Source organism: Colletotrichum orchidophilum (assembly GCF_001831195.1).
Source record: "Colletotrichum orchidophilum strain IMI 309357 chromosome Unknown Scaffold_23.1, whole genome shotgun sequence".
In the NCBI taxonomy this organism is placed as follows: domain Eukaryota; kingdom Fungi; phylum Ascomycota; class Sordariomycetes; order Glomerellales; family Glomerellaceae; genus Colletotrichum; species Colletotrichum orchidophilum.
Genome location: NW_019172979.1, coordinates 217,496 through 238,792, shown reverse-complemented (window position 1 = coordinate 238,792; position 21,297 = coordinate 217,496). Strand labels below are relative to the sequence as shown.

The 21,297-nt window shown below is 52.8% G+C and overlaps 9 protein-coding genes across 9 annotated transcripts; 3 read left to right on the top strand and 6 right to left on the bottom strand.

Moving 5' to 3' along the window:
- Positions 1-527: 527 nt before the first annotated feature.
- On the top strand, positions 528-1,838 carry CORC01_03776 (uncharacterized protein; the record flags this gene model as incomplete). Its single annotated transcript, XM_022615425.1, has 1 exon — positions 528-1,838. One exon carries the CDS (start codon positions 528-530, stop codon positions 1,836-1,838), a length of 1,311 nt encoding a protein of 436 aa, XP_022478090.1.
- Positions 1,839-3,099: 1,261 nt separating this feature from the next.
- Positions 3,100-4,513, bottom strand: CORC01_03775 (uncharacterized protein; the record flags this gene model as incomplete). Its single annotated transcript, XM_022615424.1, has 5 exons — positions 3,100-3,652; positions 3,710-4,027; positions 4,086-4,179; positions 4,238-4,300; positions 4,360-4,513. 5 exons carry the CDS (start codon positions 4,511-4,513, stop codon positions 3,100-3,102), a joined length of 1,182 nt encoding a protein of 393 aa, XP_022478089.1.
- Positions 4,514-6,991: 2,478 nt separating this feature from the next.
- CORC01_03774 (uncharacterized protein) lies at positions 6,992-7,835 on the top strand (the record flags this gene model as incomplete). The annotated part of the gene is made up of 3 exons (XM_022615423.1): positions 6,992-7,055; positions 7,411-7,504; positions 7,646-7,835. The coding sequence occupies 3 exons, from the start codon at positions 6,992-6,994 to the stop codon at positions 7,833-7,835; spliced, it is 348 nt and encodes a 115-aa protein (XP_022478088.1).
- Positions 7,836-8,508: 673 nt separating this feature from the next.
- On the top strand, positions 8,509-10,277 carry CORC01_03773 (FAD binding domain-containing protein; the record flags this gene model as incomplete). The annotated part of the gene is made up of 2 exons (XM_022615422.1): positions 8,509-8,792; positions 8,843-10,277. 2 exons carry the CDS (start codon positions 8,509-8,511, stop codon positions 10,275-10,277), a joined length of 1,719 nt encoding a protein of 572 aa, XP_022478087.1.
- A 65-nt stretch (positions 10,278-10,342) lies between these two features.
- On the bottom strand, positions 10,343-11,170 carry CORC01_03772 (alpha-xylosidase; the record flags this gene model as incomplete). Its single annotated transcript, XM_022615421.1, has 3 exons — positions 10,343-10,540; positions 10,610-10,812; positions 10,948-11,170. 3 exons carry the CDS (start codon positions 11,168-11,170, stop codon positions 10,343-10,345), a joined length of 624 nt encoding a protein of 207 aa, XP_022478086.1.
- An 85-nt stretch (positions 11,171-11,255) lies between these two features.
- CORC01_03771 (alpha-xylosidase) lies at positions 11,256-11,591 on the bottom strand (the record flags this gene model as incomplete). Its single annotated transcript, XM_022615420.1, has 1 exon — positions 11,256-11,591. The coding sequence occupies one exon, from the start codon at positions 11,589-11,591 to the stop codon at positions 11,256-11,258; it is 336 nt and encodes a 111-aa protein (XP_022478085.1).
- A 729-nt stretch (positions 11,592-12,320) lies between these two features.
- CORC01_03770 (tall aerial hyphae-4) lies at positions 12,321-14,138 on the bottom strand (the record flags this gene model as incomplete). The annotated part of the gene is made up of 1 exon (XM_022615419.1): positions 12,321-14,138. One exon carries the CDS (start codon positions 14,136-14,138, stop codon positions 12,321-12,323), a length of 1,818 nt encoding a protein of 605 aa, XP_022478084.1.
- Positions 14,139-16,843: 2,705 nt separating this feature from the next.
- Positions 16,844-18,050, bottom strand: CORC01_03769 (zinc-binding dehydrogenase; the record flags this gene model as incomplete). The annotated part of the gene is made up of 2 exons (XM_022615418.1): positions 16,844-17,047; positions 17,127-18,050. The coding sequence occupies 2 exons, from the start codon at positions 18,048-18,050 to the stop codon at positions 16,844-16,846; spliced, it is 1,128 nt and encodes a 375-aa protein (XP_022478083.1).
- A 1,508-nt stretch (positions 18,051-19,558) lies between these two features.
- CORC01_03768 (glycosyl hydrolase family 61) lies at positions 19,559-20,612 on the bottom strand (the record flags this gene model as incomplete). Its single annotated transcript, XM_022615417.1, has 3 exons — positions 19,559-19,919; positions 19,976-20,234; positions 20,309-20,612. 3 exons carry the CDS (start codon positions 20,610-20,612, stop codon positions 19,559-19,561), a joined length of 924 nt encoding a protein of 307 aa, XP_022478082.1.
- Between the last annotated feature and the right edge of the window lie 685 nt (positions 20,613-21,297).

Genomic DNA, 21,297 nt, shown 5'->3' with positions numbered 1-21,297 from the left:
TCCTCTCAATACTTATCTTCCATAAGCAAATAAAACATTTGCTACTGTCCAGCCGCCCGAAACTTTCGTTGGCTTGAGGTCAGTCGCTCCTTCCTACTGCAAGGTGAGGTCCTTCTTTTGGTTCTCATTCACCTCGATCTCTCCCCACCTTCTCACCCTTCAACGCCCTCTCTCACTCTCATCCTCCTTCTCCCTCCTCCATCACTCTTCAGATCCGAGTCCTTCTCCTTCCGTCAACCCAATTCTTCCTACACAATTACTTGTGTATCTTGCTGTGATAAATCCCTGACTGGCAAGATACAGACAAGTAGCACAATTATTACTCCTTTCTTTCTTGCAAGAACGTCACATCGGCGCGTGCTGTGAGGGCTTCGACGGGAAGCTGAAGATCGAGGTAAGCACTCTCATTTCACTCATTCTCAAGACATGATTCTCATTTCTGTTGAAGCAGATTCCTGCTCCGGCAAAGAGGCCCCCTCTCACACTCTCATTATCTTATCCCACATCACTTCATCGACTCAATCATCATGTCGAACCGTGGGCGCGACCGCGGTACCACCGTCATCACCCCCGAGGAGCGCGTCCGACGCGTCAAAGAGGCCAAGAGCAGCATTCGTGAGACTGCCACCTTCACTCCCGCTCTTCTGGGCCGCATCGAGTCTCGCATCGACGCCAACGCCTTCCGCCGTTGCATCTCGGACAACACCATCTACCAGTCCCTCTGCAACTCTCTCAAGGACAAGAACCTCCCCGAGCGCGAGCGCCGCCCCGACCTCGTCGACTATCTCGCTCTCGAGGCCATTGTCGCCGTCAACTATGACGGCGAGTACAACAAGGTCCTAAAGGACCTCTTCATCCGCTGCCATACCGCCGTCTGGGTCGACAAGGCCGTCCTCGCGGCCAATCACGAGTGGTACCAAGACAGCCTCTCCGACGCCCGCAAGTTCGTCAAGACTCTCATCAACAAGGTCGACTCCCAGCTTCTGGAGATCATCCTGGAGGACCTCGAGACCACCTTTTGGCGCGAGACCATCAAAGACCACGTCCTCTATAAGAAGATCCTGGAGAAGCTCAAGGACAACCGCGACCTCAGCCAGCGCGACGTCCTCACCGCCGTCGCCCTCAACGGCGGCAAGTACCCTACCGAAGTCTTCCGCCACCTCATCGTCCACCAGAACTCTTCCATGTGCCAATGGGGCAACAACGTCCAGGCCCAGCACGCGCTCTACGAAGACGACGAGTTCCAGGATACCCGCGCCCAGAACACCATTGTCAGCGACACCATGACGAACCTCGAGTCCTTCGCCGACGCCATGCATAACAAGCAGAAGAGCAACGAGATCCGCAAGAGGGTGCGCGAGCTCAAGGAGCTGATGAAGGACGACCTTGGCCTTCTCCGTCACACCCAGGGTGGCCGTGTCCAGAAGAGCGCTGGAGGAGTTGGCGGAAGAGTCGTCGGCGGCGGCGGCATCAGGGGTCTCAGTGGTCTCATTGGCATTGGTGGCATGGGTAGTGTTGGCGGAGTCGGTGGTGTTGGCGCTGCCGGTGGTGTCGGTAATGTCCGCAGCACAAGCAGCACAAGTAGCTACCCCATTCCAACTCGTCCAACCCCGCAGCGTCTCGGCTCTGAAGCGTCTTCTTCTGGCGGTCTGTTCATGCGCCAGGATGGAGACAAGAATGGACTTTCCCAGAGAGACCAAAGCCAGATGGAGAGCGAGGGTGGTCGCAGTGTCAGCGGCGGTGGTATGGGTGGCTTGGGCGGTACTGGCCTAAAAAGAGAGGCCTTCAGTCCCGTGTCTAACCCCCGCACCCTGGGCCGCTCAGGCTCCTCTTATTAGGTACCTTCCTTTGCGTATACTGCTCTCTTTGATATTGGAGGACGACGATGGCAAAGGGGGAGGGCTGGCATTCGGATTGATGAGGTTTGCTTTACTCTCGACTGAGAAATGTGTATTGCCAAGCTAGGGCAAAAGTTTGTGGACCAAAAGTTACGCCGTTTCCCTTCAACCCGTGCAGTGTCCATCCCAATGTGCGCACAAGGCCATTTCCCTGCACAGCTTCATGACAAAAAGCATTAACATCAGCTCTTTGATGTTAGGCTACCTCTTGTCTGCAGGCCTTTGTGAGATTGTAGGTTTGATACTCGAGTGACGTCCACTTTCTCCAGCACTTTGTTCACGTGCGGCATTCCATAGAAACCCTTGAATGTCTCACTCCATTCGCTTCGACATTGAAACCCCTTCCTGGCAAACCAAGGAAGCTAAGATGTCAAGGAATGAGCCAATGGCGAAGTCTTATTTGATGGTGGGCAAGTTCAATTACTTTTGGCTCAGCTCGGGCCGGTCCGCTGGCCGCGATGGTCTAGCAAACCTTCCCGTTGTTGAGCGACCGGTCAACCCAGTCAACCTAGAACTCTGTTGCATTCAGACTCATGTGTCCATGCAGCCGGGCTACACAGACCAAGCTTTGACAAACCCTAAAGATACTTTCCGAATTCCTCACCATGCTGAAGTAGCCTGGTTGGTCTACCAGTCAGTATTCTTGAATTCCCTCAAACCGAGTCGAACATTCTTCGTACCGGAGAGACTCGAGAGCAATAGTATTATTCTAGACATTAGGCATGAACATATGATCTACGACCATACCGCCGAACCACTCTCCGAGGGGCACCTGTCCTTTTTACGCACCAAGGTCAGTCGCGATGCCCTCAAGGATTCGATCTTTGAAATGGGTTGCGCCAAGGGACCTAGAACAAGGAGCCTGTCTACAGCACTATGGAAAAGACATTCCAACGGTGGATATATGACATTAATGTTTGAGACGGAAAAGTCCGACTGGAGGTGGCTAGAACGACGCTGGCACTAAATGATAGGCACGCAGATCAGACGATGAGGGGAACGGGGAAACTCATCCTTTGCAACCCGAACGGAAATCTTCGTGTCATGAAAGTATCAGACATTTGAGGAAATAAAGTCATCAGCTAAGGAGACACACGGCTGGTGTTGCCTGCGTACTCAGCGAGTCGTACGAATTAGAACTATTTAGAAAAGTACTCCGACATCCATCTACCAAGTCGTGTTGATTTTCGCTTCGGGACCTTCAAACAACCTCCCCTGGCAGCCTAGGATTGCTCGTGACCACAAACTCCGTCTTCTTGACGATAACTGGCGCATCAAGATGAAAGTCGGCGCTGCCGTCATCCGACCCCTTTCCTACTCTCGAACTCTGGACCCCAAGCTCTTGCTCGCTGTGATCGGTCCCGCTGCTGAGCGGCTGCATACCGCTCATGCCCGGCCGCCAGCTCTGCAGCGCGTATCTGCTCCCCACGTTGCCGCTCTGTCCCGTCTTTCCGTAGCCGCTCGCGGCGCCGTACTTGTTGCTTCGGCTCCCGGACTTGCTCTTTTCGTTGAAATACTTGACGAGGGGCGCGAGGGTGGGGATGCAGCAGACGATGATGCCGAGATTGTTTTCGATTGAGGACCACATGATGAGGGGCGAGGAGTCGAGGTAGTTGGCGAGGGCGTGAACGGTTTGGATTCGGATGATTTGGATGACGGTGATGAAGGCGCCGAGGCCGAAGAGGCCGAGCAGGACGATCTTCTTGCGCTTCTGGATCTTGGACGATGCAAGGACGGGGAAGGGGAGGAACATGCTAGGGGGAGACCTTGTCAGCTGACGTTGCAGAGCAGGTCGGGTTTGGAGAACTTACACGACAAGGTCAAACGCAATCGTCAGAGACGCCATGCTGGTATAAAAGGGAACACTTGGAAGGCAGGAGCCGTTGGTGATTGTGGGATCCCATTGCTTTGCGATCTGCTCTTTGTCAATGTCTGGCTTGTCTTGTAACAAGAGACCGGGGAGACCTACCGGTGTGCATAGATTTATCTGGACGAGGAGAAAGGCAAGGTGGTATGAGACGCAAAGACCAATGGTGACGAAAACTGCCCATCGGTAGGAACCCTTCGGGATGAAGCGGAGATACGAGAGAAGCAAGCTGATCTTGAAGCCAAGAATACTGCTAATGTAGCTAAAGTGGATGTCAGTTTGGATTCTTGTTCGATCCTATAGAAAAATGGGTCACTCACAAAGGAGCACCGGCGTATTGTAGAACACCAAAGTTGTAGACATTCTCCGCAGGCATGTCTTCCAACCTCTTGAGACCAAGGCCCCATTTTGTTTCTTCGAGTGATGGTTAGACTCAAGACGACGCGCTACAAGGAGAGGAGAGAGAACATACGGACGGTGCTGACGACTGCGAATCCACAAGCGGCAAACCATGTAACAAAAATGACCCAGTCATCTATCATTGTCAAGTCAGTACGCTTCGTGGTGGCCATGGAACCAAAACCGCAAACCTACCTGAGCCAGCAGCCTTGAGCATGATCACACGGACGTATAACCGCAACATCAAGATGATCAGCGACAGTGCCGTAAACGCCAACGCAATGGCCGTGATCTGGGGTCCCGTGGATAAGGTCCCCGGCGGGGTGTTGTACGTCCACGACTCGCTCATCGTGGGATGAACTATGAGAATAACCTCCTTCGAACCCGTTCGGTGAACGCGGTGAAGTTGAGCCCAGATAGACGTAAGGCTGAAGGTCTGCGTGCAGACTTGGTCGACGGGATGTGGTGAGACGGGAAGGACGCTCCCGATCTAACCGATACGCCTACGTAGGAGACTAGGAGGGAAGGGCGAGAGTGGACAGAGGGGCGGAGCCGAGTGGCTTGAGACCGCTTTATCTGGGTACGAGTTCGTGTTCGTCGTTCATCACATCATCAGACCAAACTTTCAGCTAGTCACCTCGCGCCGAGAGGGGGAAGAGTGGAGGGAGGATCAATATACAAATAATGTGCCCTGTGAGGTTGTGGACATGTTCCTCCGGGCCTTTGTGCCTCGGATCATCTATAAGGTAACGTTCCCCTCTTGCCTAGTGTACTGCACGTTGGTGAGAAGCTCAGGGGGAGCCACGAGGAAACGATTACAGGGTCAGTCTCCGTACTCAAGCAGAGCTTCTCCCCCCCAGCCGGATGATGTGCCGATGTTGTATTTCAGGAGTGCTTCCTGGAGGCGAGCCTACCCTTGCCTGCATCTCGCAAAACGCGTTGAGTTTGCGGCCAGTAATCTCGAACTTCTCTCGGCCACCGGCTGTAGATGCATCTGGGCTGTCTAACCTGCTAACCAACCTAGCATTCTAGAAAGACTGTGATCGTCTGCGGCCCCCGCTCCCTGCAGGTTGGCCCCCCTTGGACGCATGTACGAAGCACTGTAATACACGCACGCTATGCACGCGTATGGGCATTGCACGCGGCACTAATTAGCGCAGGTCCAGGGATACTTTTTCATAGGAGAGCTTTGTTAATCCCCTGGCAGTTGGCCAGATTCCATAGGTCCGTATTGTGGGAACCGCTGCCGTGGGTTATCATGGAAGTTAAATCCCAAGCACGGAATCCATCCGAGCGAAAGAAATGAGCCGCAGTCTAAGCCAAAACCCGAGGAGAGGTCGTTTATGTCACATGGCGTTACCGCGTATAATATATCACATTGGGGGCTAGAATACTGCGTTGCCGCACAGTTGCAGAAGTGACAGCGGGAAGTTTTGACAACTTGGCCGGCTAGCCCAACTCGACTTTGCGCAATTATCATACTTACTCATGAACTATAGCGATAGAGTGGACCACTGTCCAGAATGTGGCCAGACTTGGTCCGTGTCACGATGACAAGTCACTGGATGAATGTGATGTACGAGGATATCCCTGTCCGAGACACACCGGTTCGGGTAATATGCCATGTGTGGTAAAGCTCTGGACTCTAGTATCGACATGCTATCCTTCTTGAAGCAGGTTGTATTGTTAGGAAAAGCTTCCTCCTTGGAGTAACTTGTTTTCTACTTCTCCGTCGTGTTGCAATTTGCTCTAGCTTCTTCTGCATTGAATGGGCGTGAAGCGGCGTCCCATTGACCAAGAAACCTTCTGCCATCAAGCCAAGATCTCGTCAAAATGAAGTCGACTAAAAGACTTGCGTCCAAGTTGCTGTGCCACATTCCGACTACGTGGGTCTGATATGCCGACTTGGCCTGCAGAGTGTGTGCCTGCGCACCGATGTCACCCATGTCGTCCTCAACCCCCACCGATGAAAAAGAAATTCCAGAGGTTCTCGGCGCTATCCCGCTTTTCAGGTGAGCGTGGGTGCTCGAGCGGCACAGTCAAAAATTTGATTTCGTTCGAACTTCGAAGACCATGCGCCAACCCCAAACTCCTCGGAACCATATCCGCAAGCAGCCGGCCAGCCTTCTCGGGCAGCTGTGGGGACGAGAAGTTTTGCATTGTGGACGTCCAGGGGAACTGGAGAATGATCAGGAGAGGGAGGCAAAGCGGCCCGAGTAGAGGAACCACTGATAAGAAAAAGGGTCCTCTTCGTGACTCGGACACAATGACATCGAATTCGTTCCTTTGACGCTCTACAAAATTTCCTCTCGGATCCAAACAGCCCTTCTGCCAATGCCCAAGCAACGCACTCCGGCAGTGCCGCTGAACACCCTTTTCCCGACCCCAAAGGAGTAAGCCACACACACACCACTTCGGAGGGAGAAAAAACGTTAATCGGGACGGGACGCCGATGTCTGTGCTGTTCAGCTGCCGGCGTTCTGGTGGCTGACTTTTTACTGCCCGCTTGTATGAGGCACTTAATGCCAACTTGCACAACGGCCGCTAACCTTGTTCCATTAGTGCTCCCTAGCACCGATGATTTTAACCACGCGAAGGGCCATGTGTGTTAAGAACTCCCAATTAACGTTGATCTATGGCAGTAAATAAGCTCATGCGGCTGGAGGTTTGGATGAACGTTGTGGCTCAACGACACCACCGTCTCATTCGTGAGACTTGAGGGGGTGGGAGACCCTTGGTTGAGATTCTTGGGGCTCAACCAGTCGTTGGCTGGTTGCAGAGAATGTCGTACTCAGCCAAAGCTTCGCACCCTGCTCTCGGATCGAGCATGAGAGACATTACGACGGCCCATGTACACTTTGACCAGCCCCTGGTTGTCTACACGTTGCCTCGTACGATGCGGTTGCAACCGATTGTTGGAGGAACTTCATCTCATCGGCAGATGGCGAATTCTGGTTAGACCGCCGCGAGGCCCCTCCACCTTGAAGGCGTAAAGGATGCGAGGGCCTACTTAATCGGTCCTCTTTTTTACCAAGGATCTGGTGGCGAGCCCCCAATCGGACAGGGGTTCGATAGACTTTGCTGAAGAATCCCCGCAGCTTCAATTTCCGACCCAGGTTACGCCCAACTATTGAAGATTCCTCAAAAGCGCCGAGGAGAAGTCCGGGATATTGTCCAGAATCCAGATTGCTGGTAAACCGTGAAGCACTTGTCACGAGAAACTGACCCGAACCGCACCAACGACAGGCCGGCCGAGGTTGAGAACTGGGAACAGCATCGTCATTCTTGCATCTACAATAGCACCATCCCAACAGCAGGTGTTTGTCCATTGCCTCAGAGCGTAAGCGAACTGCACTCTGCAAGGAAATATGCGCGATTCTGCAGCATTTGGGGTATTTGAACGAGGATTTCGCCAGGGTTGCTGTCGGGAACTCGGCGCCCCTTTGATCTGCGAGCCACTCTCGAGTCCCCGCTGAACAAGACTCTGGGAGAGCGAGCAACCTGACCGCGTGGAGCCCGGCCCAGCAGCCCAGACCCGGCCTTGGCCAAGTGGTGGAAGCCGGGCGGGCTACGGAACCCTCGTGGCCCGGATCTTCATCGCCTTGTGGCGGCCGGGAAGGGGCGAGCAGGCCGCCACACGCGACAACGAAAAAAAGAACCTGGAGCTTTGAGCGGAGAAAGGTATCAGTGGCTCCGGTGTCAACACGCGGGATTGTTGACTGTCCTGACGGCTATGCTAGTGGCCGAGGGACCGAGGCACCCGGTATCCCTGATGACCGGCCGATATCTACACGTGTACGGATAGGAGCACAGGATGTCGTCTATTTGTCCTTGTCTCCCGCTCCACAGCCCGCAGCGCTTTACCGTCCCTGGCCAGGAATGGCAGGGGAACAAGAGGGAACCGGCCACAAACGGCACTGCAAGAGAATCGGCCGTGGGGATTTCTTCCCGTTATTGCTCCCTTTAACGATTTCAAGATGGATTCATCAGCAATAGGTAAGAATGCGGCAAACTTCCACTAGTTTGAGGGGGCGAAATCCGCCTTCTCGGACCCCAAATCTCGGTGAAAACCCCAGTCGGGAAGCGTCCTCCCTGTCGAGATGGACTCTTCAGACTCCCATGCCATGGTCCCGGGCTTCGGGTAGGCCAATCCTGCGGCATACTAAAAGTCATGCCCATGGCCACCGATACGACGAACTTTCTTTTGATGAAATGGTCCAGCGGCATTTCCCTCTCTCTCTCTCCTCCCCCCTCCCCTCGCCTCCCCTTCTCCCGTCGATCTTTGTCTCACATTGCGCTTGCTGCCCTTCCCTCCCCTCCCAACCTTGGCCAAAGTAATCAAACATGAAGAGCTTTGTCCTCCAAGCGGCCCTCGCCGGTGCGGCCCTCGCTGCTCCGAACCACCGCCCGTTCATCGGCACCGCTTTCGTCGAGCGCGCCGCCGGCGACTGCAAGTGTTTCCCCGGTGATGCGTGCTGGCCTGCCACGGCGCAGTGGGATGCCCTCAACACCACCGTCGGCGGCAACCTCATTGCCACCGTTCCTCTGGGGGCGCCTTGCCACGACCCTGTCTACGATGCGGCCACCTGCGCTACGCTGAAGAGTGAATGGCAGTATGCGGATATCCAGTAAGTGTCTATGCCAATCAAGCGATAGCCAGGAACTAACGACGATGTAGCATGGAATCCTCCTCCTCCGTCATGGCTCCTTTCTTCGCCAACCAGAGCTGTGACCCCTTCCAACCGGAGTCTCGTGCCTGTGTCCTCGGTAACTACGTAGTTTACGCCGTTGACGCCAAGACTCCCGAGCACATTGCTGCTACCATCGCCTTCGCCAAGGAGAACAACATCCGCTTCATCGTCCGCAACACCGGCCATGACTACCTTGGTCGTTCTACCGGCGCCGGAGCCCTCTCCGTCTGGACTCACCACCTGACCAGCACCGAGGTTCTCGACTGGAACACCGCCACCTATGCAGGCAAGGCCATGAAGGTCGGTGCTGGTACCCAGGGCTTCGACGTCTTGTCAGCTGCGCACACCGCTGGCCTTGCTGTTGTTGGCGGCGAGTGCCCTACCGTTGGTATCGCTGGAGGCTATACCCAGGGTGGTGGCCACAGTGCTCTGTCCACCAACTTCGGTCTCAGTGCGGATAACGTCCTGGAGTGGCAGGTTGTCATCGGCAACGGCACTCTCCTGACTGCTTCCAAGACCGAGAACACTGATCTCTACTGGGCTCTGTCTGGTGGTGGCCCGGGTAACTGGGGTGTTGTCACCTCCATGACCGTCAAGGCTCACCCTGATGCCGTCGTCGGTGGTGCCACTCTCGTCTTGATGGCTGACGAAAACGACAACACTGCCTTCTTCAACGCCATCGACGCCTTCCACGAGGAGCTTGCTGGTATGGTTGACGGCGGTTCCATGGTCGTCTACTACTTCTCCGCCGATTTCTTCCAGATCGCTCCCCTCACCGCGTACAACAAGACCACCGACGAGGTCAAGACCCTTCTGGCTCCCTTTGTCGCCCGTCTCGACGCCCTGAACATGAACTACACTACCACCTACACCGAATCGGAGAGCTACTACAACCACTACGACAAGTACTTTGGCCCCCTTCCCAACGGTAACATCCAGGTCGGCATCGCCCAGTACGGCGGCCGCCTCATCCCCCGCGAAAATATTGCCAACATTGGCTCCTTCTCCCGCAGCGTTGCCGAGAAGGGCGCCACCTTCATCGGCGTCGGCACCGACGTCAGCAAGTTCGGCACCAAGGAGTCCAACTCTGTCACCCCCGCCTGGCGCAACACCCTCGTCCACGCCACCCTCACCACCGTCTGGAGCTTCACCGCCCCCTGGGAGGAGATGATTGCCAACCAGGACCTGATGACCAACGTCCTCATGAAGGAGATTGAGGCGCTCACCCCCACCGGCGGCGCCTACATGAACGAGGCCGACTTCCAGCAGCCCAACTTCCAGACAGTGTTCTTTGGCAGCAACTACAACTCTTTGTTGAGCCTGAAGCAGAAGTGGGATCCCGAAGGTTTCTTCTACGTTCGCAATGCCGTCGGCAGCGAGTCGTGGAGCGTTGCCAACGATGGAAGAATGTGCCGTGTCTAAGTCGCAAAAAGAAATATCCGTAATAATTAAATAAAAATTGTGTTCTTCTATCAAAGTTTCGCCTTTTACAAGTAACTCGGTGTGCCGTATAACCCTCCAATTTCGATCATCCAGCAGGTCAGTCCCACCATGCCCATGCGCAGTCCGGCCGCCAGCTGGTTGCGGAAGCAGCCCCACGAAGACGCGACATCACCGCTGCAGACGAGCGCGCTGTGCTTCTGCCCTCCGGTCCACGCGCAGCAGAACAAGTTGACAATGTTTCCCTGGCCGGCTTCTTTTTGATCTTCTAAACGTGTGTGCGTGATTTTTGGGATAGATGCTGCCTACCTTACGTATAGGCTTGGGTCGAGGAAATAACGGTAGTTTCCAAAGTCGTGGGCGGAATACTTTGGCTCGGCTTGGTCGAACCAGAACGTCCTGATTCCCTTCGAAAAGTAGTTCTGCTTGGCTTTGTTCCAAACATGCTCATGAGCCCTGGGGCTAGTAGGATCGTAGTATACAGCATAATCTTTGAACTCAAAGTTGGCTCGGGCGCCTTTCTCAGCGCGGACCAAAAAAGCCATGCTCTTACATGGGCCAGTAGGAGAAGTCGATGACAATCAGATCGAGGGGAAGTTCAAGGCAGCGGTATTCTCGGGAAATCTCCAGAAACTCTTTCTGGGTCTCTTACCGGACTTTTCACTGCTACAAGCCCAGGCGGGCGTGTTCGCAACCACCACCCAGAGATTCAGGATGTTGGTAGAGTACGCCCCAAAGAACGCCGTATTCTTCCCAAAGACAAGGAGGGCAATTGATGGGTTTTTCTGTAGAATTCCATAACCCAGAGAAGACAGCGCAAAAGGCATACTGGCCTGCGAGTTACGGTGTGCCAACTCGAAGTCGAGGGCCTTCATGTCCAGGAAGAGCTGTTGATATTAACCCATTCCAAAAACCTTCTCGTCAGTCCGCTGGCTATCGAAGCACCTTGTGAGGTGGTAGTCAGCGCGTCGCGGGGGGCTTCAACTTGAGGACTTCAACCTCGATGACGCCACGTTTGGCGTCAAGCAGCTCGCGACGGTTGCGGGCATACTCTCCGGGGGCAACAACGTCATCGGCATTGTTGATGGTGATCTTTTCCCGCTTTCTCATTGCCGCTTCAACCTGCACATTGCGTATGGTGGCTGAACCGCCTTCAGCGAGTGAGATCTTTGATAGAACTTGTTTTGGTTGTTCCTCCAGTGCCCATGCTTCGAATGGCATCACTATGGCCCTTGGTAGCTCGCACTCGGAAGGCATCTGGGCCCCATGGCTGGAAACAGACTTGGTCTCCACCATCCCGGTAAATCAGAATGCCGTTCTCTTGATAAATCATGTAAATGACGATCGAGTTTCTTGGAAGATGGTCAGATTTGGGATAGGACTTTCGTGTAGCTATATGCGTCCGAGAATCGATCAACAATTATCAGGTAGATAGAGAACAAGAAAGCTGCTGCGAAAGCAGCGCAGCAATCCAGAAATAAGAACCTCCTTGCAAGGATCGAGCTAATGTCCCATCTAGAAATTTCCGGTTGATTCCCCGCCCCTATGGAAGGCAACTCGGCTACTTGATTACCAGCGACACAAAGAGTCACCATCATGATGGCCCAATCCCTCACAGTTCCCTCGTGAGGTAGCTCAAGCTAATGCTTAGTTTTAGCATCAACAAATGCTACATTTGCTTGACTCAATAGCCGTGTCAGCCCGCCGGAACATGACCGCATGAACTCCGCTGGGGAGATGAGCACTGCGGTCCTCCCACATCCCTGGTAGATAATATTGGCAGGATTCTCCAGTCCTACCTAATGTGAGGCAAGTCTCTTGAATTAGCAATTAAATCAGTTCCGTTAGCTCCAAATTTAGTCTAAAGCTCGGATCCCTTCGCGGAACTCAAGCTGATGTTCACGTACCAAAGGCTTTAGAAGGCTCTCTGGCTAGATCCAGCCATGATTCGAGTATGGATATTTCGATATTGATTTATGTACACAACAGCACAGCAACATAGCTCGTATCTACGGCTAGCTAAAATCAGTGCCCATAATTCCATATCCAACCTTGGTCCTGTCTTCCAAAACAACTCTCAGTGAGATACTCGCTGAACTCCACGGGTTCTCCCTCGCTAACACCATTGATATCATACATCATAACTAAAACTCCTGTTAGCAGACCATTGTCGCTGAGCGAGGTTTTAGACTTACTCTGCTCAAATTCCGAAAGGGCTTGTGTTATTAATGGGTCTTCGCTAAAGCTCAAGCTCGCTGTGACATCCTCGTCCAAGTCAACCGCTGGTGTCTCTTGCTGTGGTGTGGTCTGATTCATGTTGCTACTAGAAACTTTGGCGGCCGTTTCGTTGCCTCGGGCAGTGGCCTGAATAGAATCTAGACAACCATTTGTAACATCTTCTCTACCATGGGGGCTGGTTATTGTCTGGGGTGGACCATCTAGTTGAAGCATTCTCTCCATCTCTTTAGTCATGACGAGCTTCATGAGCTTCGTGAGAATGTTCAGGCCCTGTTCAGCAACAACCGACTTGGACTTGAGTTGAGAATGCATCTCCATCAGCTGTCGGAGACCCACTTTGGAATCATGGGACTCCCGGCTCAAAGGGTCCAGTCCGGTCATGATAGAAAGCGCAACGCCAGCGGTGAAGAGATGCAACGCGACAAATGATAACGCGTAGGTATCAATCGCCTCCTTGAAGTGTGGTGTGTAGCCAACGTTGGCAATTTGTAAGGCGGCATCTCGACAGATTCGCACGGAACCCTGCAGCGCATCGTGCTCACCAGCGCGACGGAAAGCAGAGCCTTCGGCCGCGTTGCTGTTCCTTGTCGCTCTGTAGGCTAGCAGGGGCCGATGGACCAAGATCCTCGCGTTTTCAAAAGCCAGTTTGAGTGCTAGGGCTTGAACGCGGAACAATTGTTTCTGATGTTCCGGGCTCGAGTGGTGATGTATGCCGCTTGCCCAAGTAGCTGGGCTCGCGTGTTGCTGAAGCTGTTCCGTTTCTTTCACGCCCATAAGTAACTCTCGTGGCAGACGGTCGTGCCACGAGCGAATCTGTTGATCTAGGCTGGCCACAATGCTGATGAGGCGTTGAACCACGGGTCCTTCGGTCCTTGCAGTGAATTCGCTGCTGTTGGTATGCTTCCGGTTTCCGTAGAGCTCAGATAACGTCTTCTTTACAATTATCGACAATTGCGCCATCGCCACTTTATATGAGAGCAAGGTAGCCCTGCCAGAGGATTTCCATCGAGTAGATTCCCAGGATGCATCTTTGGACCTCAAGGGATATTGTTCGGGTATTTCTATGCTGCAGTCGGCGTCCACAATGCCGAGAGGAAAGCCGTAGAGCATCGAGCAGAAGGTTTCAATCTCGTAGATGGCCCACCAACATCTCTTGCGTGTCTCGGCTGCTCGATGGACAGGGTTATCAAGATCCGGCACAGAGATATGCTCATCGTTGTGTCGTTGATGAAGTTTGAGAGCTTGGGCGATACGAAGACCGCTCCCACAGATGGGCCAGGCGAGCTCAGGTTCCCCGTGATACAAGTAGAAACTTCCTAACAAGATACACGTCTGCACAGCCTCGATGGAGCCCAAGGAAACTACATCGAGGAATCTCAGTTTCAGCGTCGTCAGGATGCTTTCTTGCAATGAGTCTGAATCAATGCAAAGTTCGATGAGTCGAGCCTGTTGCTCTGGACTGCCATAGCGGAGGCTAGTCAAGCAGACGGCGAGGATGAGGCCAAGAACTCCCAAGTTAGCTTTTCTGGGCAGATATTCCTGCGATGTGGCCGAATGAAGCTCTTCGACTCGGCTTCGGAACTCGCTTTGAAAGAATATCAACATAAACCAATGTATTTTATCGAAATAAATGTTGACGAGTAACACTACCGGCGCAGGTGCGGGCAAGACCGATAAAAAGTCCCGCTCAGCTATGCTCATGGCACCATGTCGACGTGAAACAGATCGGATTCGCTGTTTAGAAAGAGGACGAGATGATCGTTGGATCGAAGCAACAGTCTCTCCAGTATCATCATGATCATTTCGTGAGGTCCACTCATTGGCGGCGAAGGCGGATGTGTCTGTTTCCTCCGGCGTGTCTGTGTCGTGGTGTTGGAATGCCTAATCTAGAGTTTAAGAACAGAAATTCCACCGTAATGATGCTTTCGTGTACGACTTACCTCGTCGAGGAAGCTTATGGCAGCCGAGTTAGTTGACCACGGTCTACTTGACGCAATGTGATCCGACGAAGACTGGGGTGCGGTGTTCGATTCATCACCAACTGAGCCATCTTCCGGTGGACATGTCGGAGAACTATCACTGGCACCAATGATTGAGGACAGTCTTAGCTCGACCGTATCCTGCCTTCGGGTTGTTCGGCGGTCCAGTTTGACTCGGCGAGGCCTGCCTATGCTCTGCGCCCTTTCTTCTTTTTGTGTCCTGGACACAGCAATACTGGGCCCCTGAACCCTCCATATGTTGGGCGTCTCATTGATGCAATCAACCAACGCTCTTTGGCATAAAGTGCAGGGGCGTTGTGTATCACACTGATCGAGGTTGTTAGACAATACTAACACTATGATACCGGGTCTGAAGAGTTCTGGAGGAAGGCCTGCCTTCAATTTCTGTCGTCGGCAACGTCGACATGCTGCGGCAACCTTTGTTCTCCGTCTCCTAACTTCCGGAGAAATTGGACTCTCAGCTTTATCCATCGGTGCGTGTTTGCCGATTTCGATGAACGCAATGATGATGTTGAGTTGTCCATGCGACTTGTAGGTGCAAGATGGAAGTGCTTCTCGCACAACGGGAGTTCCACCGGAATGAAAGTCCCGAATTGGACTACGCGCCATGCCATTTGCGGTAATTCGTTCCGGCTGATCGCCCGACTACCACACCTTTCCGAACAAGTGGGCCAAGGTTTCCAAGCTACCTTACCTCGAGGATCTTCCCATGAGAAAATTTCTGAGTCTTGAGAGTTAGATGATGGGATGCTGATAATCTGTATCTGTGTGCAGTTCATATAGCACACGAGTAAATTGCCGGTACTTCGATGAGTAATGGGCCACCTCCTGGTAATCCACGTCATCTAGAAATGGGAAGAACCCGCCATGGAATTTGGGTCTGGAAACGAGTGGCTTCAACAATCTGCAAGAAGATTCCCAAGTTCAAGGTAAAGTTAGATAAGTGCAAGGTGCAATTTTGCCTGCCTAGGTATATGTAAGGTAAATGAAGAAGTTGCTACACTTCCGTAAACCTCAGTAACCCCCAGCCGATGGTCCGATGGGCTTGAACTCCACCTCCGTCCATTGATCTGTGAATGCTCGAGTGAATGCAGCTTCCATAATGGCAACTGTAGCAGTTGCGCGGATCCGAGTGACTCCCAGCGATACGACGTGGAGTAGGTCATCTAATGTCCAAACCCCTCAGCAGCGTTGGCCTGAACCTCGGGCTTCAAGTGCTCCCTCATCAACTCCAGATGCCGAATGGGGGCTCCATTGTTTGTGTGCAAACAATTGGGCTGTTTCACGAAGCCTTACCCATTTAAAGGCTTGACGAACGCGACGCCAATATCGGAGCAGATCTCGCACAGTCGAATGATGTGTATGTCTCCTAGACAATCATTCTCAAAGATGACTTGGAGGATTGCGTCTTACTTGACTACAGCATCGTTGATTTGATGAAGACCTTTGGCGACATATGTCCAATCGCCTCCAAGGACCTTGCCAATATCGACGACCATGTTCAAACTCCTTGCCATCGGTAGCAGCCGCCTGGTTGGCTTCAAAAACCTTGACTTCGCCGGTGCCGTTACTGTGCAGGAACCCGATGACAGGGAAGACAAGCACACCGGTGCCCTGTAGCTCCTGTGTTTTTGCGAGAGAAATAAGATACGGCTTCACGCATGCCATGGCAACGCCGTGCTTCTTGGAGATGCGCAAGCTTTCTACGAGATCGGCTTCAGTCATTTTTGGGTGCAGTGGTGAGGGGTCAATCATGTTTGCGACCTGCTGAAGGGTGACGGCGATGGTGTTGGGAGATGGTGCCGGGAGATGGCGCGGCCATTTTGGTCGTCGGATCAGACTCAAAGACTGGTATGAGGGATGTGGGAAGCGTTGTGGCAGGCGAATTTCGGAAACGTAAAAAGTGATATTGACGACGAGTAAATAGATGTCGAGCTTTGTCACGTGTCTAAATGTTATATAATCTTTCGAGAAGCAGGAATCGACTTCATGAGAGGCTAAATAGCTGGATGAGGCATCTAAAGATGGACGAAAACGACGCGTGGGACTTCGGCTCTGTAACACAGCACTGTTAGGGCCACGCTGAAATGGCATCGCTCCGACTTCTCATGGATTGGGTGGCTGCTCTCAGAAGATTTGTTGACCGCAGCAAATGGCTATCGTAGATCTCCGTACCATGGGTGTTTCATACTACAACTTTTTGATGAGATAACATAGAGTAGGTAGATTGGACTCCAATTTTTCCGATAGTTAACCCCTTCTCTGGTAGTCAAGCAAACGAGACTTTCGATTCATATACTCGACTTATTCCTATGCAACGGCCTCGTTCTCTGAGACTCTCCAAACAAGCCTCTCGCCGCTCACAGCCTTGTTCCGCATGAGCACGATAGCATCTTGAGCCCGCTCCAGTAGTGTATCTCCCTCGACTATCCTTTGTGGGTTTGGCCGCACCACTTTCTGCTCCAGCAGCGATGGTATTATCTCACTCTGCATCTTGTCCTTGAACAGTTGGTTCTATGTAGTATGTCAGCCATACCATTCCCCATGAGAAGTGATCCACAGGCATCCTGTTTCCGGCTCGGTTATGACCTACCTTGAGATAGAAGTGTGTTCTCACGCCCTTCACTATAACACCTTCTTTCCATTGCCCTTCAGCAGGCTCAGTCATTTGATAGACAGGAGCCTCGATCTCGGATGGGTCCTTGATGACGACAGGGAGCATGACGGCGACCTTAGTTCCTCGATCCGCCAGTTCCGTAATCGGTTTGAGTGAGCCTGATAAGTGCCCGATGCAGTCAATAACATAAGGTACGCCCTTGGGGCCCAGGTGATCCCGGATGCTCTGGACGACGTTCTTGTCTCGATAATCAAAGCAGGCCGTCGCACCCAAAGATTCGAGATATTCGTGATGCTTCCCGCTCGCTACCACGATGAGGTTCTTGTATCCCCAGTGCCGGAACACCTCGATGGAGTACATCCCGACCGATCCGGCCCCGCCCCACAACAAGATCGGCGCATCGGCTTCCGGAGGCGTCCACCCTTCCGGGATAGGCCATGGCAGCGGCAGTCCGAGATCAACCACGGCAGCCTGGAATACGGTAACGATGTTGTCGGGCACAGTCACGGCTTCCGGCATCGTCAGTCCCTTGGGCATCTTTCCCAGCAAGAAAGTGGGGACGGTGATGAGGGTCTGAGCGGCCTTTTCCTTGCCGTCCTTGTTGTCGCGGAATGAGTACCCCAGAACTTCGTCCCCGACCTCAAGGTCGACGTGGTGCGGTCCGGGCCCTACCAGGAGCACCGTCCCCGCGAAGGTGTCGCCTAGTATGCGGGGAAACATGTCGATCAGCAGGCCGCCGTCCGCCTGGTGCAGGTGATAGGGCGTAGAGGAGGTCCATTCTACCTTGACAATGACCTCGCCTGCCTCGGGCGGATATGTCGGAGCATCGATGAGGATGAGAGGCTCTCTCGGGGCCTTGACTGCAACTGCCGGATGGATGGCAGGGATTTCGATTTCCATCCTCGACTTTTTCTTTGTTTTCTTTTGGATTTCTTGCTGTTTTCCACTTGTGATGCTTCAAGTCTTCAGTATTCGTCGAGGAGAGGACAATGCTGGGGTTTTAGGTCGCGCAGAAGCTCGAAGATCCGGACCCACAAACGATCATACGAGGCGAACCGACAAACCGAATGGTCCGTTCACAAAAGATGCAGGTTTCTGATGGGGAAGATGGAAGAATAAGCTTTGGGTTCTGCTGTTGGGTCAAGGGTCTCATGACAGCATCATGCATGTCTAGTCCATTGCTAGCAGCTGTGTTCGTCGCCCCTTACAATGACGGCAGTTTTGCGGGGAGAGATTACCAATCGGTGTGGAATTTCGAGCCCAGCTGGCCCGTCGCCGTGGCAAAAAAGCTTACGATCGTACCAAGAATGTCGGTGCATTTTTTTTGGTCCTTTCCCACTGTTGTCCTTGTGCAGCATAAGGCTCGTGCCCAGACCCCTTATGCATCGTTGCTACTCACCTTGTACTAAGACGAATGCCGTGGCGACTTGTTTCAACGGCGCCGGGAGCGGCCGGGCGGAGTGTGCCTACGTACACATTTGACCCGTGGCCGGCCTTCTTCGGCGCCGAGGAAACGGGGTGTGTTCCTTGTTCAGGCTAGTTTCGATGACCAAATGATCTGTGACAAGTTTCCTTCTTGGTAGCGCAGCTGTGGCAAATGTGGACAGCTCCGGCCCGATGTCCGTAGCCGGAAGAGGAGCCTTTCGGCGAGAACCGGCGAGCAACAGGACTTCCGATCCGAGTCTGCTCCATTGTCCCCACAATTCCGGATGGAAACGCTGAGCTTACCGGCAAAAACCTTAGTAACACCAAAATTTCACCCAAATCAATTCCTTTGGATTAAGGAGGCACAGTTCGCGTCCATGGCAAAAGCGAATGATCAGTGGGAGGCTTGAACTCCCGGCCTTGGCATTACACAACATTTTAGGTGAAATATTAGTACCACGCTCTAACCAACTGAGCTAACCGACCAGATGTCGTTGAGGATCCCAAAGCCCTAGCACGTTTATACAGGATCCACTGCGTGATTTTCGTTCAACTTGTTGACTCCACACGCGCCATCGGAGAAGAGTCTCGAAAGAGTACATCTTCCCGATAACATGAGTCGTTTTGCTCATTTGGAGGATTTGATCGCAACATGAACTTTGTTATGAAGCATTCCTGGCTCGATGAGCATCCGGATGACCAAAGAAGCTTGTGCTCAGACGACATGCGGCATGCGGCATGCCATGCTTGGATTCGTCACGCTTGCACCTGTCACCCAGTGTAGCTCATAGACAGTGCAGGAATCGCAAGCATTGGAAGGCGGTTCTTCTGTGGATCTAGCCCTCGCTATGTATGACATCTATGGGGACTATACAATCACGGATTGACTTCGTCCAGAAAGTGACCCCAAGTCAGTCCCAGAATTGAACCTTGAAGATCCTACTCATTATCCAATCCTACCAAGAACTGTCTGGAATCAAGCTCTAAGGCAAGCACTGACTATAGTACTGGTTTGAGACCTTACAGGTACCCTGGGCGCAGGTCGTGCTACCAGTCCAACCCTGACCGCCACATTGCCCGTATAAAGCAACACTCTTGCCGCCACTACTGGGGGGAGGGGAGCTCGAAGTAGGAGGAGAGCTGGAAGCAGGAGGGGGGGGATTGCCACTTCCAGAGCAAGTGAGTACCGAAGGTCCCGGAATCGAATACGCGCGGCCACCGTTTGTGGGCTTCCCAGCATTGTCGTAAATGTTGATGAGAATCCCTGGGTCAGTCGCCGAATAGGCGCCGGGGAAACTGACAAAGTTGGAGCCAGTATTGGTTCCTGAACCAGTGACGCGAATCCTGCTGGATGTGAGAACACGATAAAACCCACAGATTCTTAGAGATATATAACGTACTGGGCGCATTCCATGTAAAATTGCGCCTCACCCTGTGTCGAGGCGGAATGGAGTGCGATGATCTCAACGCGAAGGAGATAGTCGCCGGGAGCGACACACGCGGGTAGGGTGAAGTAGTGCCATCCGCCGTTTGCTATCATGGTGTCCACGGCCCATGTGCTTCCGCTCAGGCCAGCTTCGGCAATCTTGAACCACTTGAGGCCCGTCGTGCTAGTGCTGGCAGCATTACCAACTTTGGCCAGATAGACAACAATGGGGCCTAGTTTTCCCCCCGCATTAGAATTTGGAGTCATCTTCATCCATAGAAGGGGGCGTTTGGGCAGTGCATCTTACCTTTATGGCTCGCCGCGATGGGGTTGTCGGCGTCATTTGTTCCTTGGGCACCTCCGATGATGTGTCCCCACCAAGCACCGACCTTTGCACCAGCAGCAATGGAGACAATGTTGTTATCCTTGTACTGGATGTTGTTGTTGCAGGCAAATCCTGCGTCATTGACGTTTTGAATGGGGTTGTTGCTTGAAGGCGCGCGAACCCCCTTCAGCGATCCTTGATCAGCTCCGTTGACAGAGACCTTCTGGAAGATGCTGTGACCAGAAACGGCGGCAGCAAGGCCTAGAAGAACGCCTGAGAGCCTCATGATCAGAAAGTTTTGCGTTATTGAGTCTTGATCAAAAATTGGCTTGATTGATGATTGCCCGATGCTTGAATTCCACTCACTACGACGAGGTTCGTGCAAACATACTTATATGCGGAAAACCTCCAGTTTTGTGGAAATTTCAGGGAGATTGAGATTCCAAATCCAAAAAGTATTGCAAACTTTGGAGGCATCTCATGATTCCTGAATCCTCTTGTCTAAGTAATAAATGCCATACACGCCAGGGGTTACAAGACTCATCGAGGACCGTAAGCGAGTTTCGGTAGCTGCATCCACCCGCGAGACGATATTGCCTTCTTCGTTCTAGCCCATGTCTTGACATACTCCTTCATAGTTGAATGTTGTGCCCCTTGTTGTGACAAAGGGAGTTGGCACCCCAGCAAGCATGTTTGCTTCTTAGGACCTCGCTTAGATCGTTGGCAGCTCTAACCGATCTGCCAGAGTCCCGGTCCGCAGATTTGGGACACAAGGAGGCAATCCAGCAGATTGGTACTAGGCATTTGTTGAGTATCGCTTAACTGTGGCTGTCACAAACTGAAACTAGCGGCTTGCTGTCAAGCGAACCCTGTAGATGTCAGGAAACATCATGGTGGACTGAAAACAACGTGCTAACCGCTTCCTGGAATATGAACACTCATAGCGATTATCCCAATCTCGGTCCTTTGAG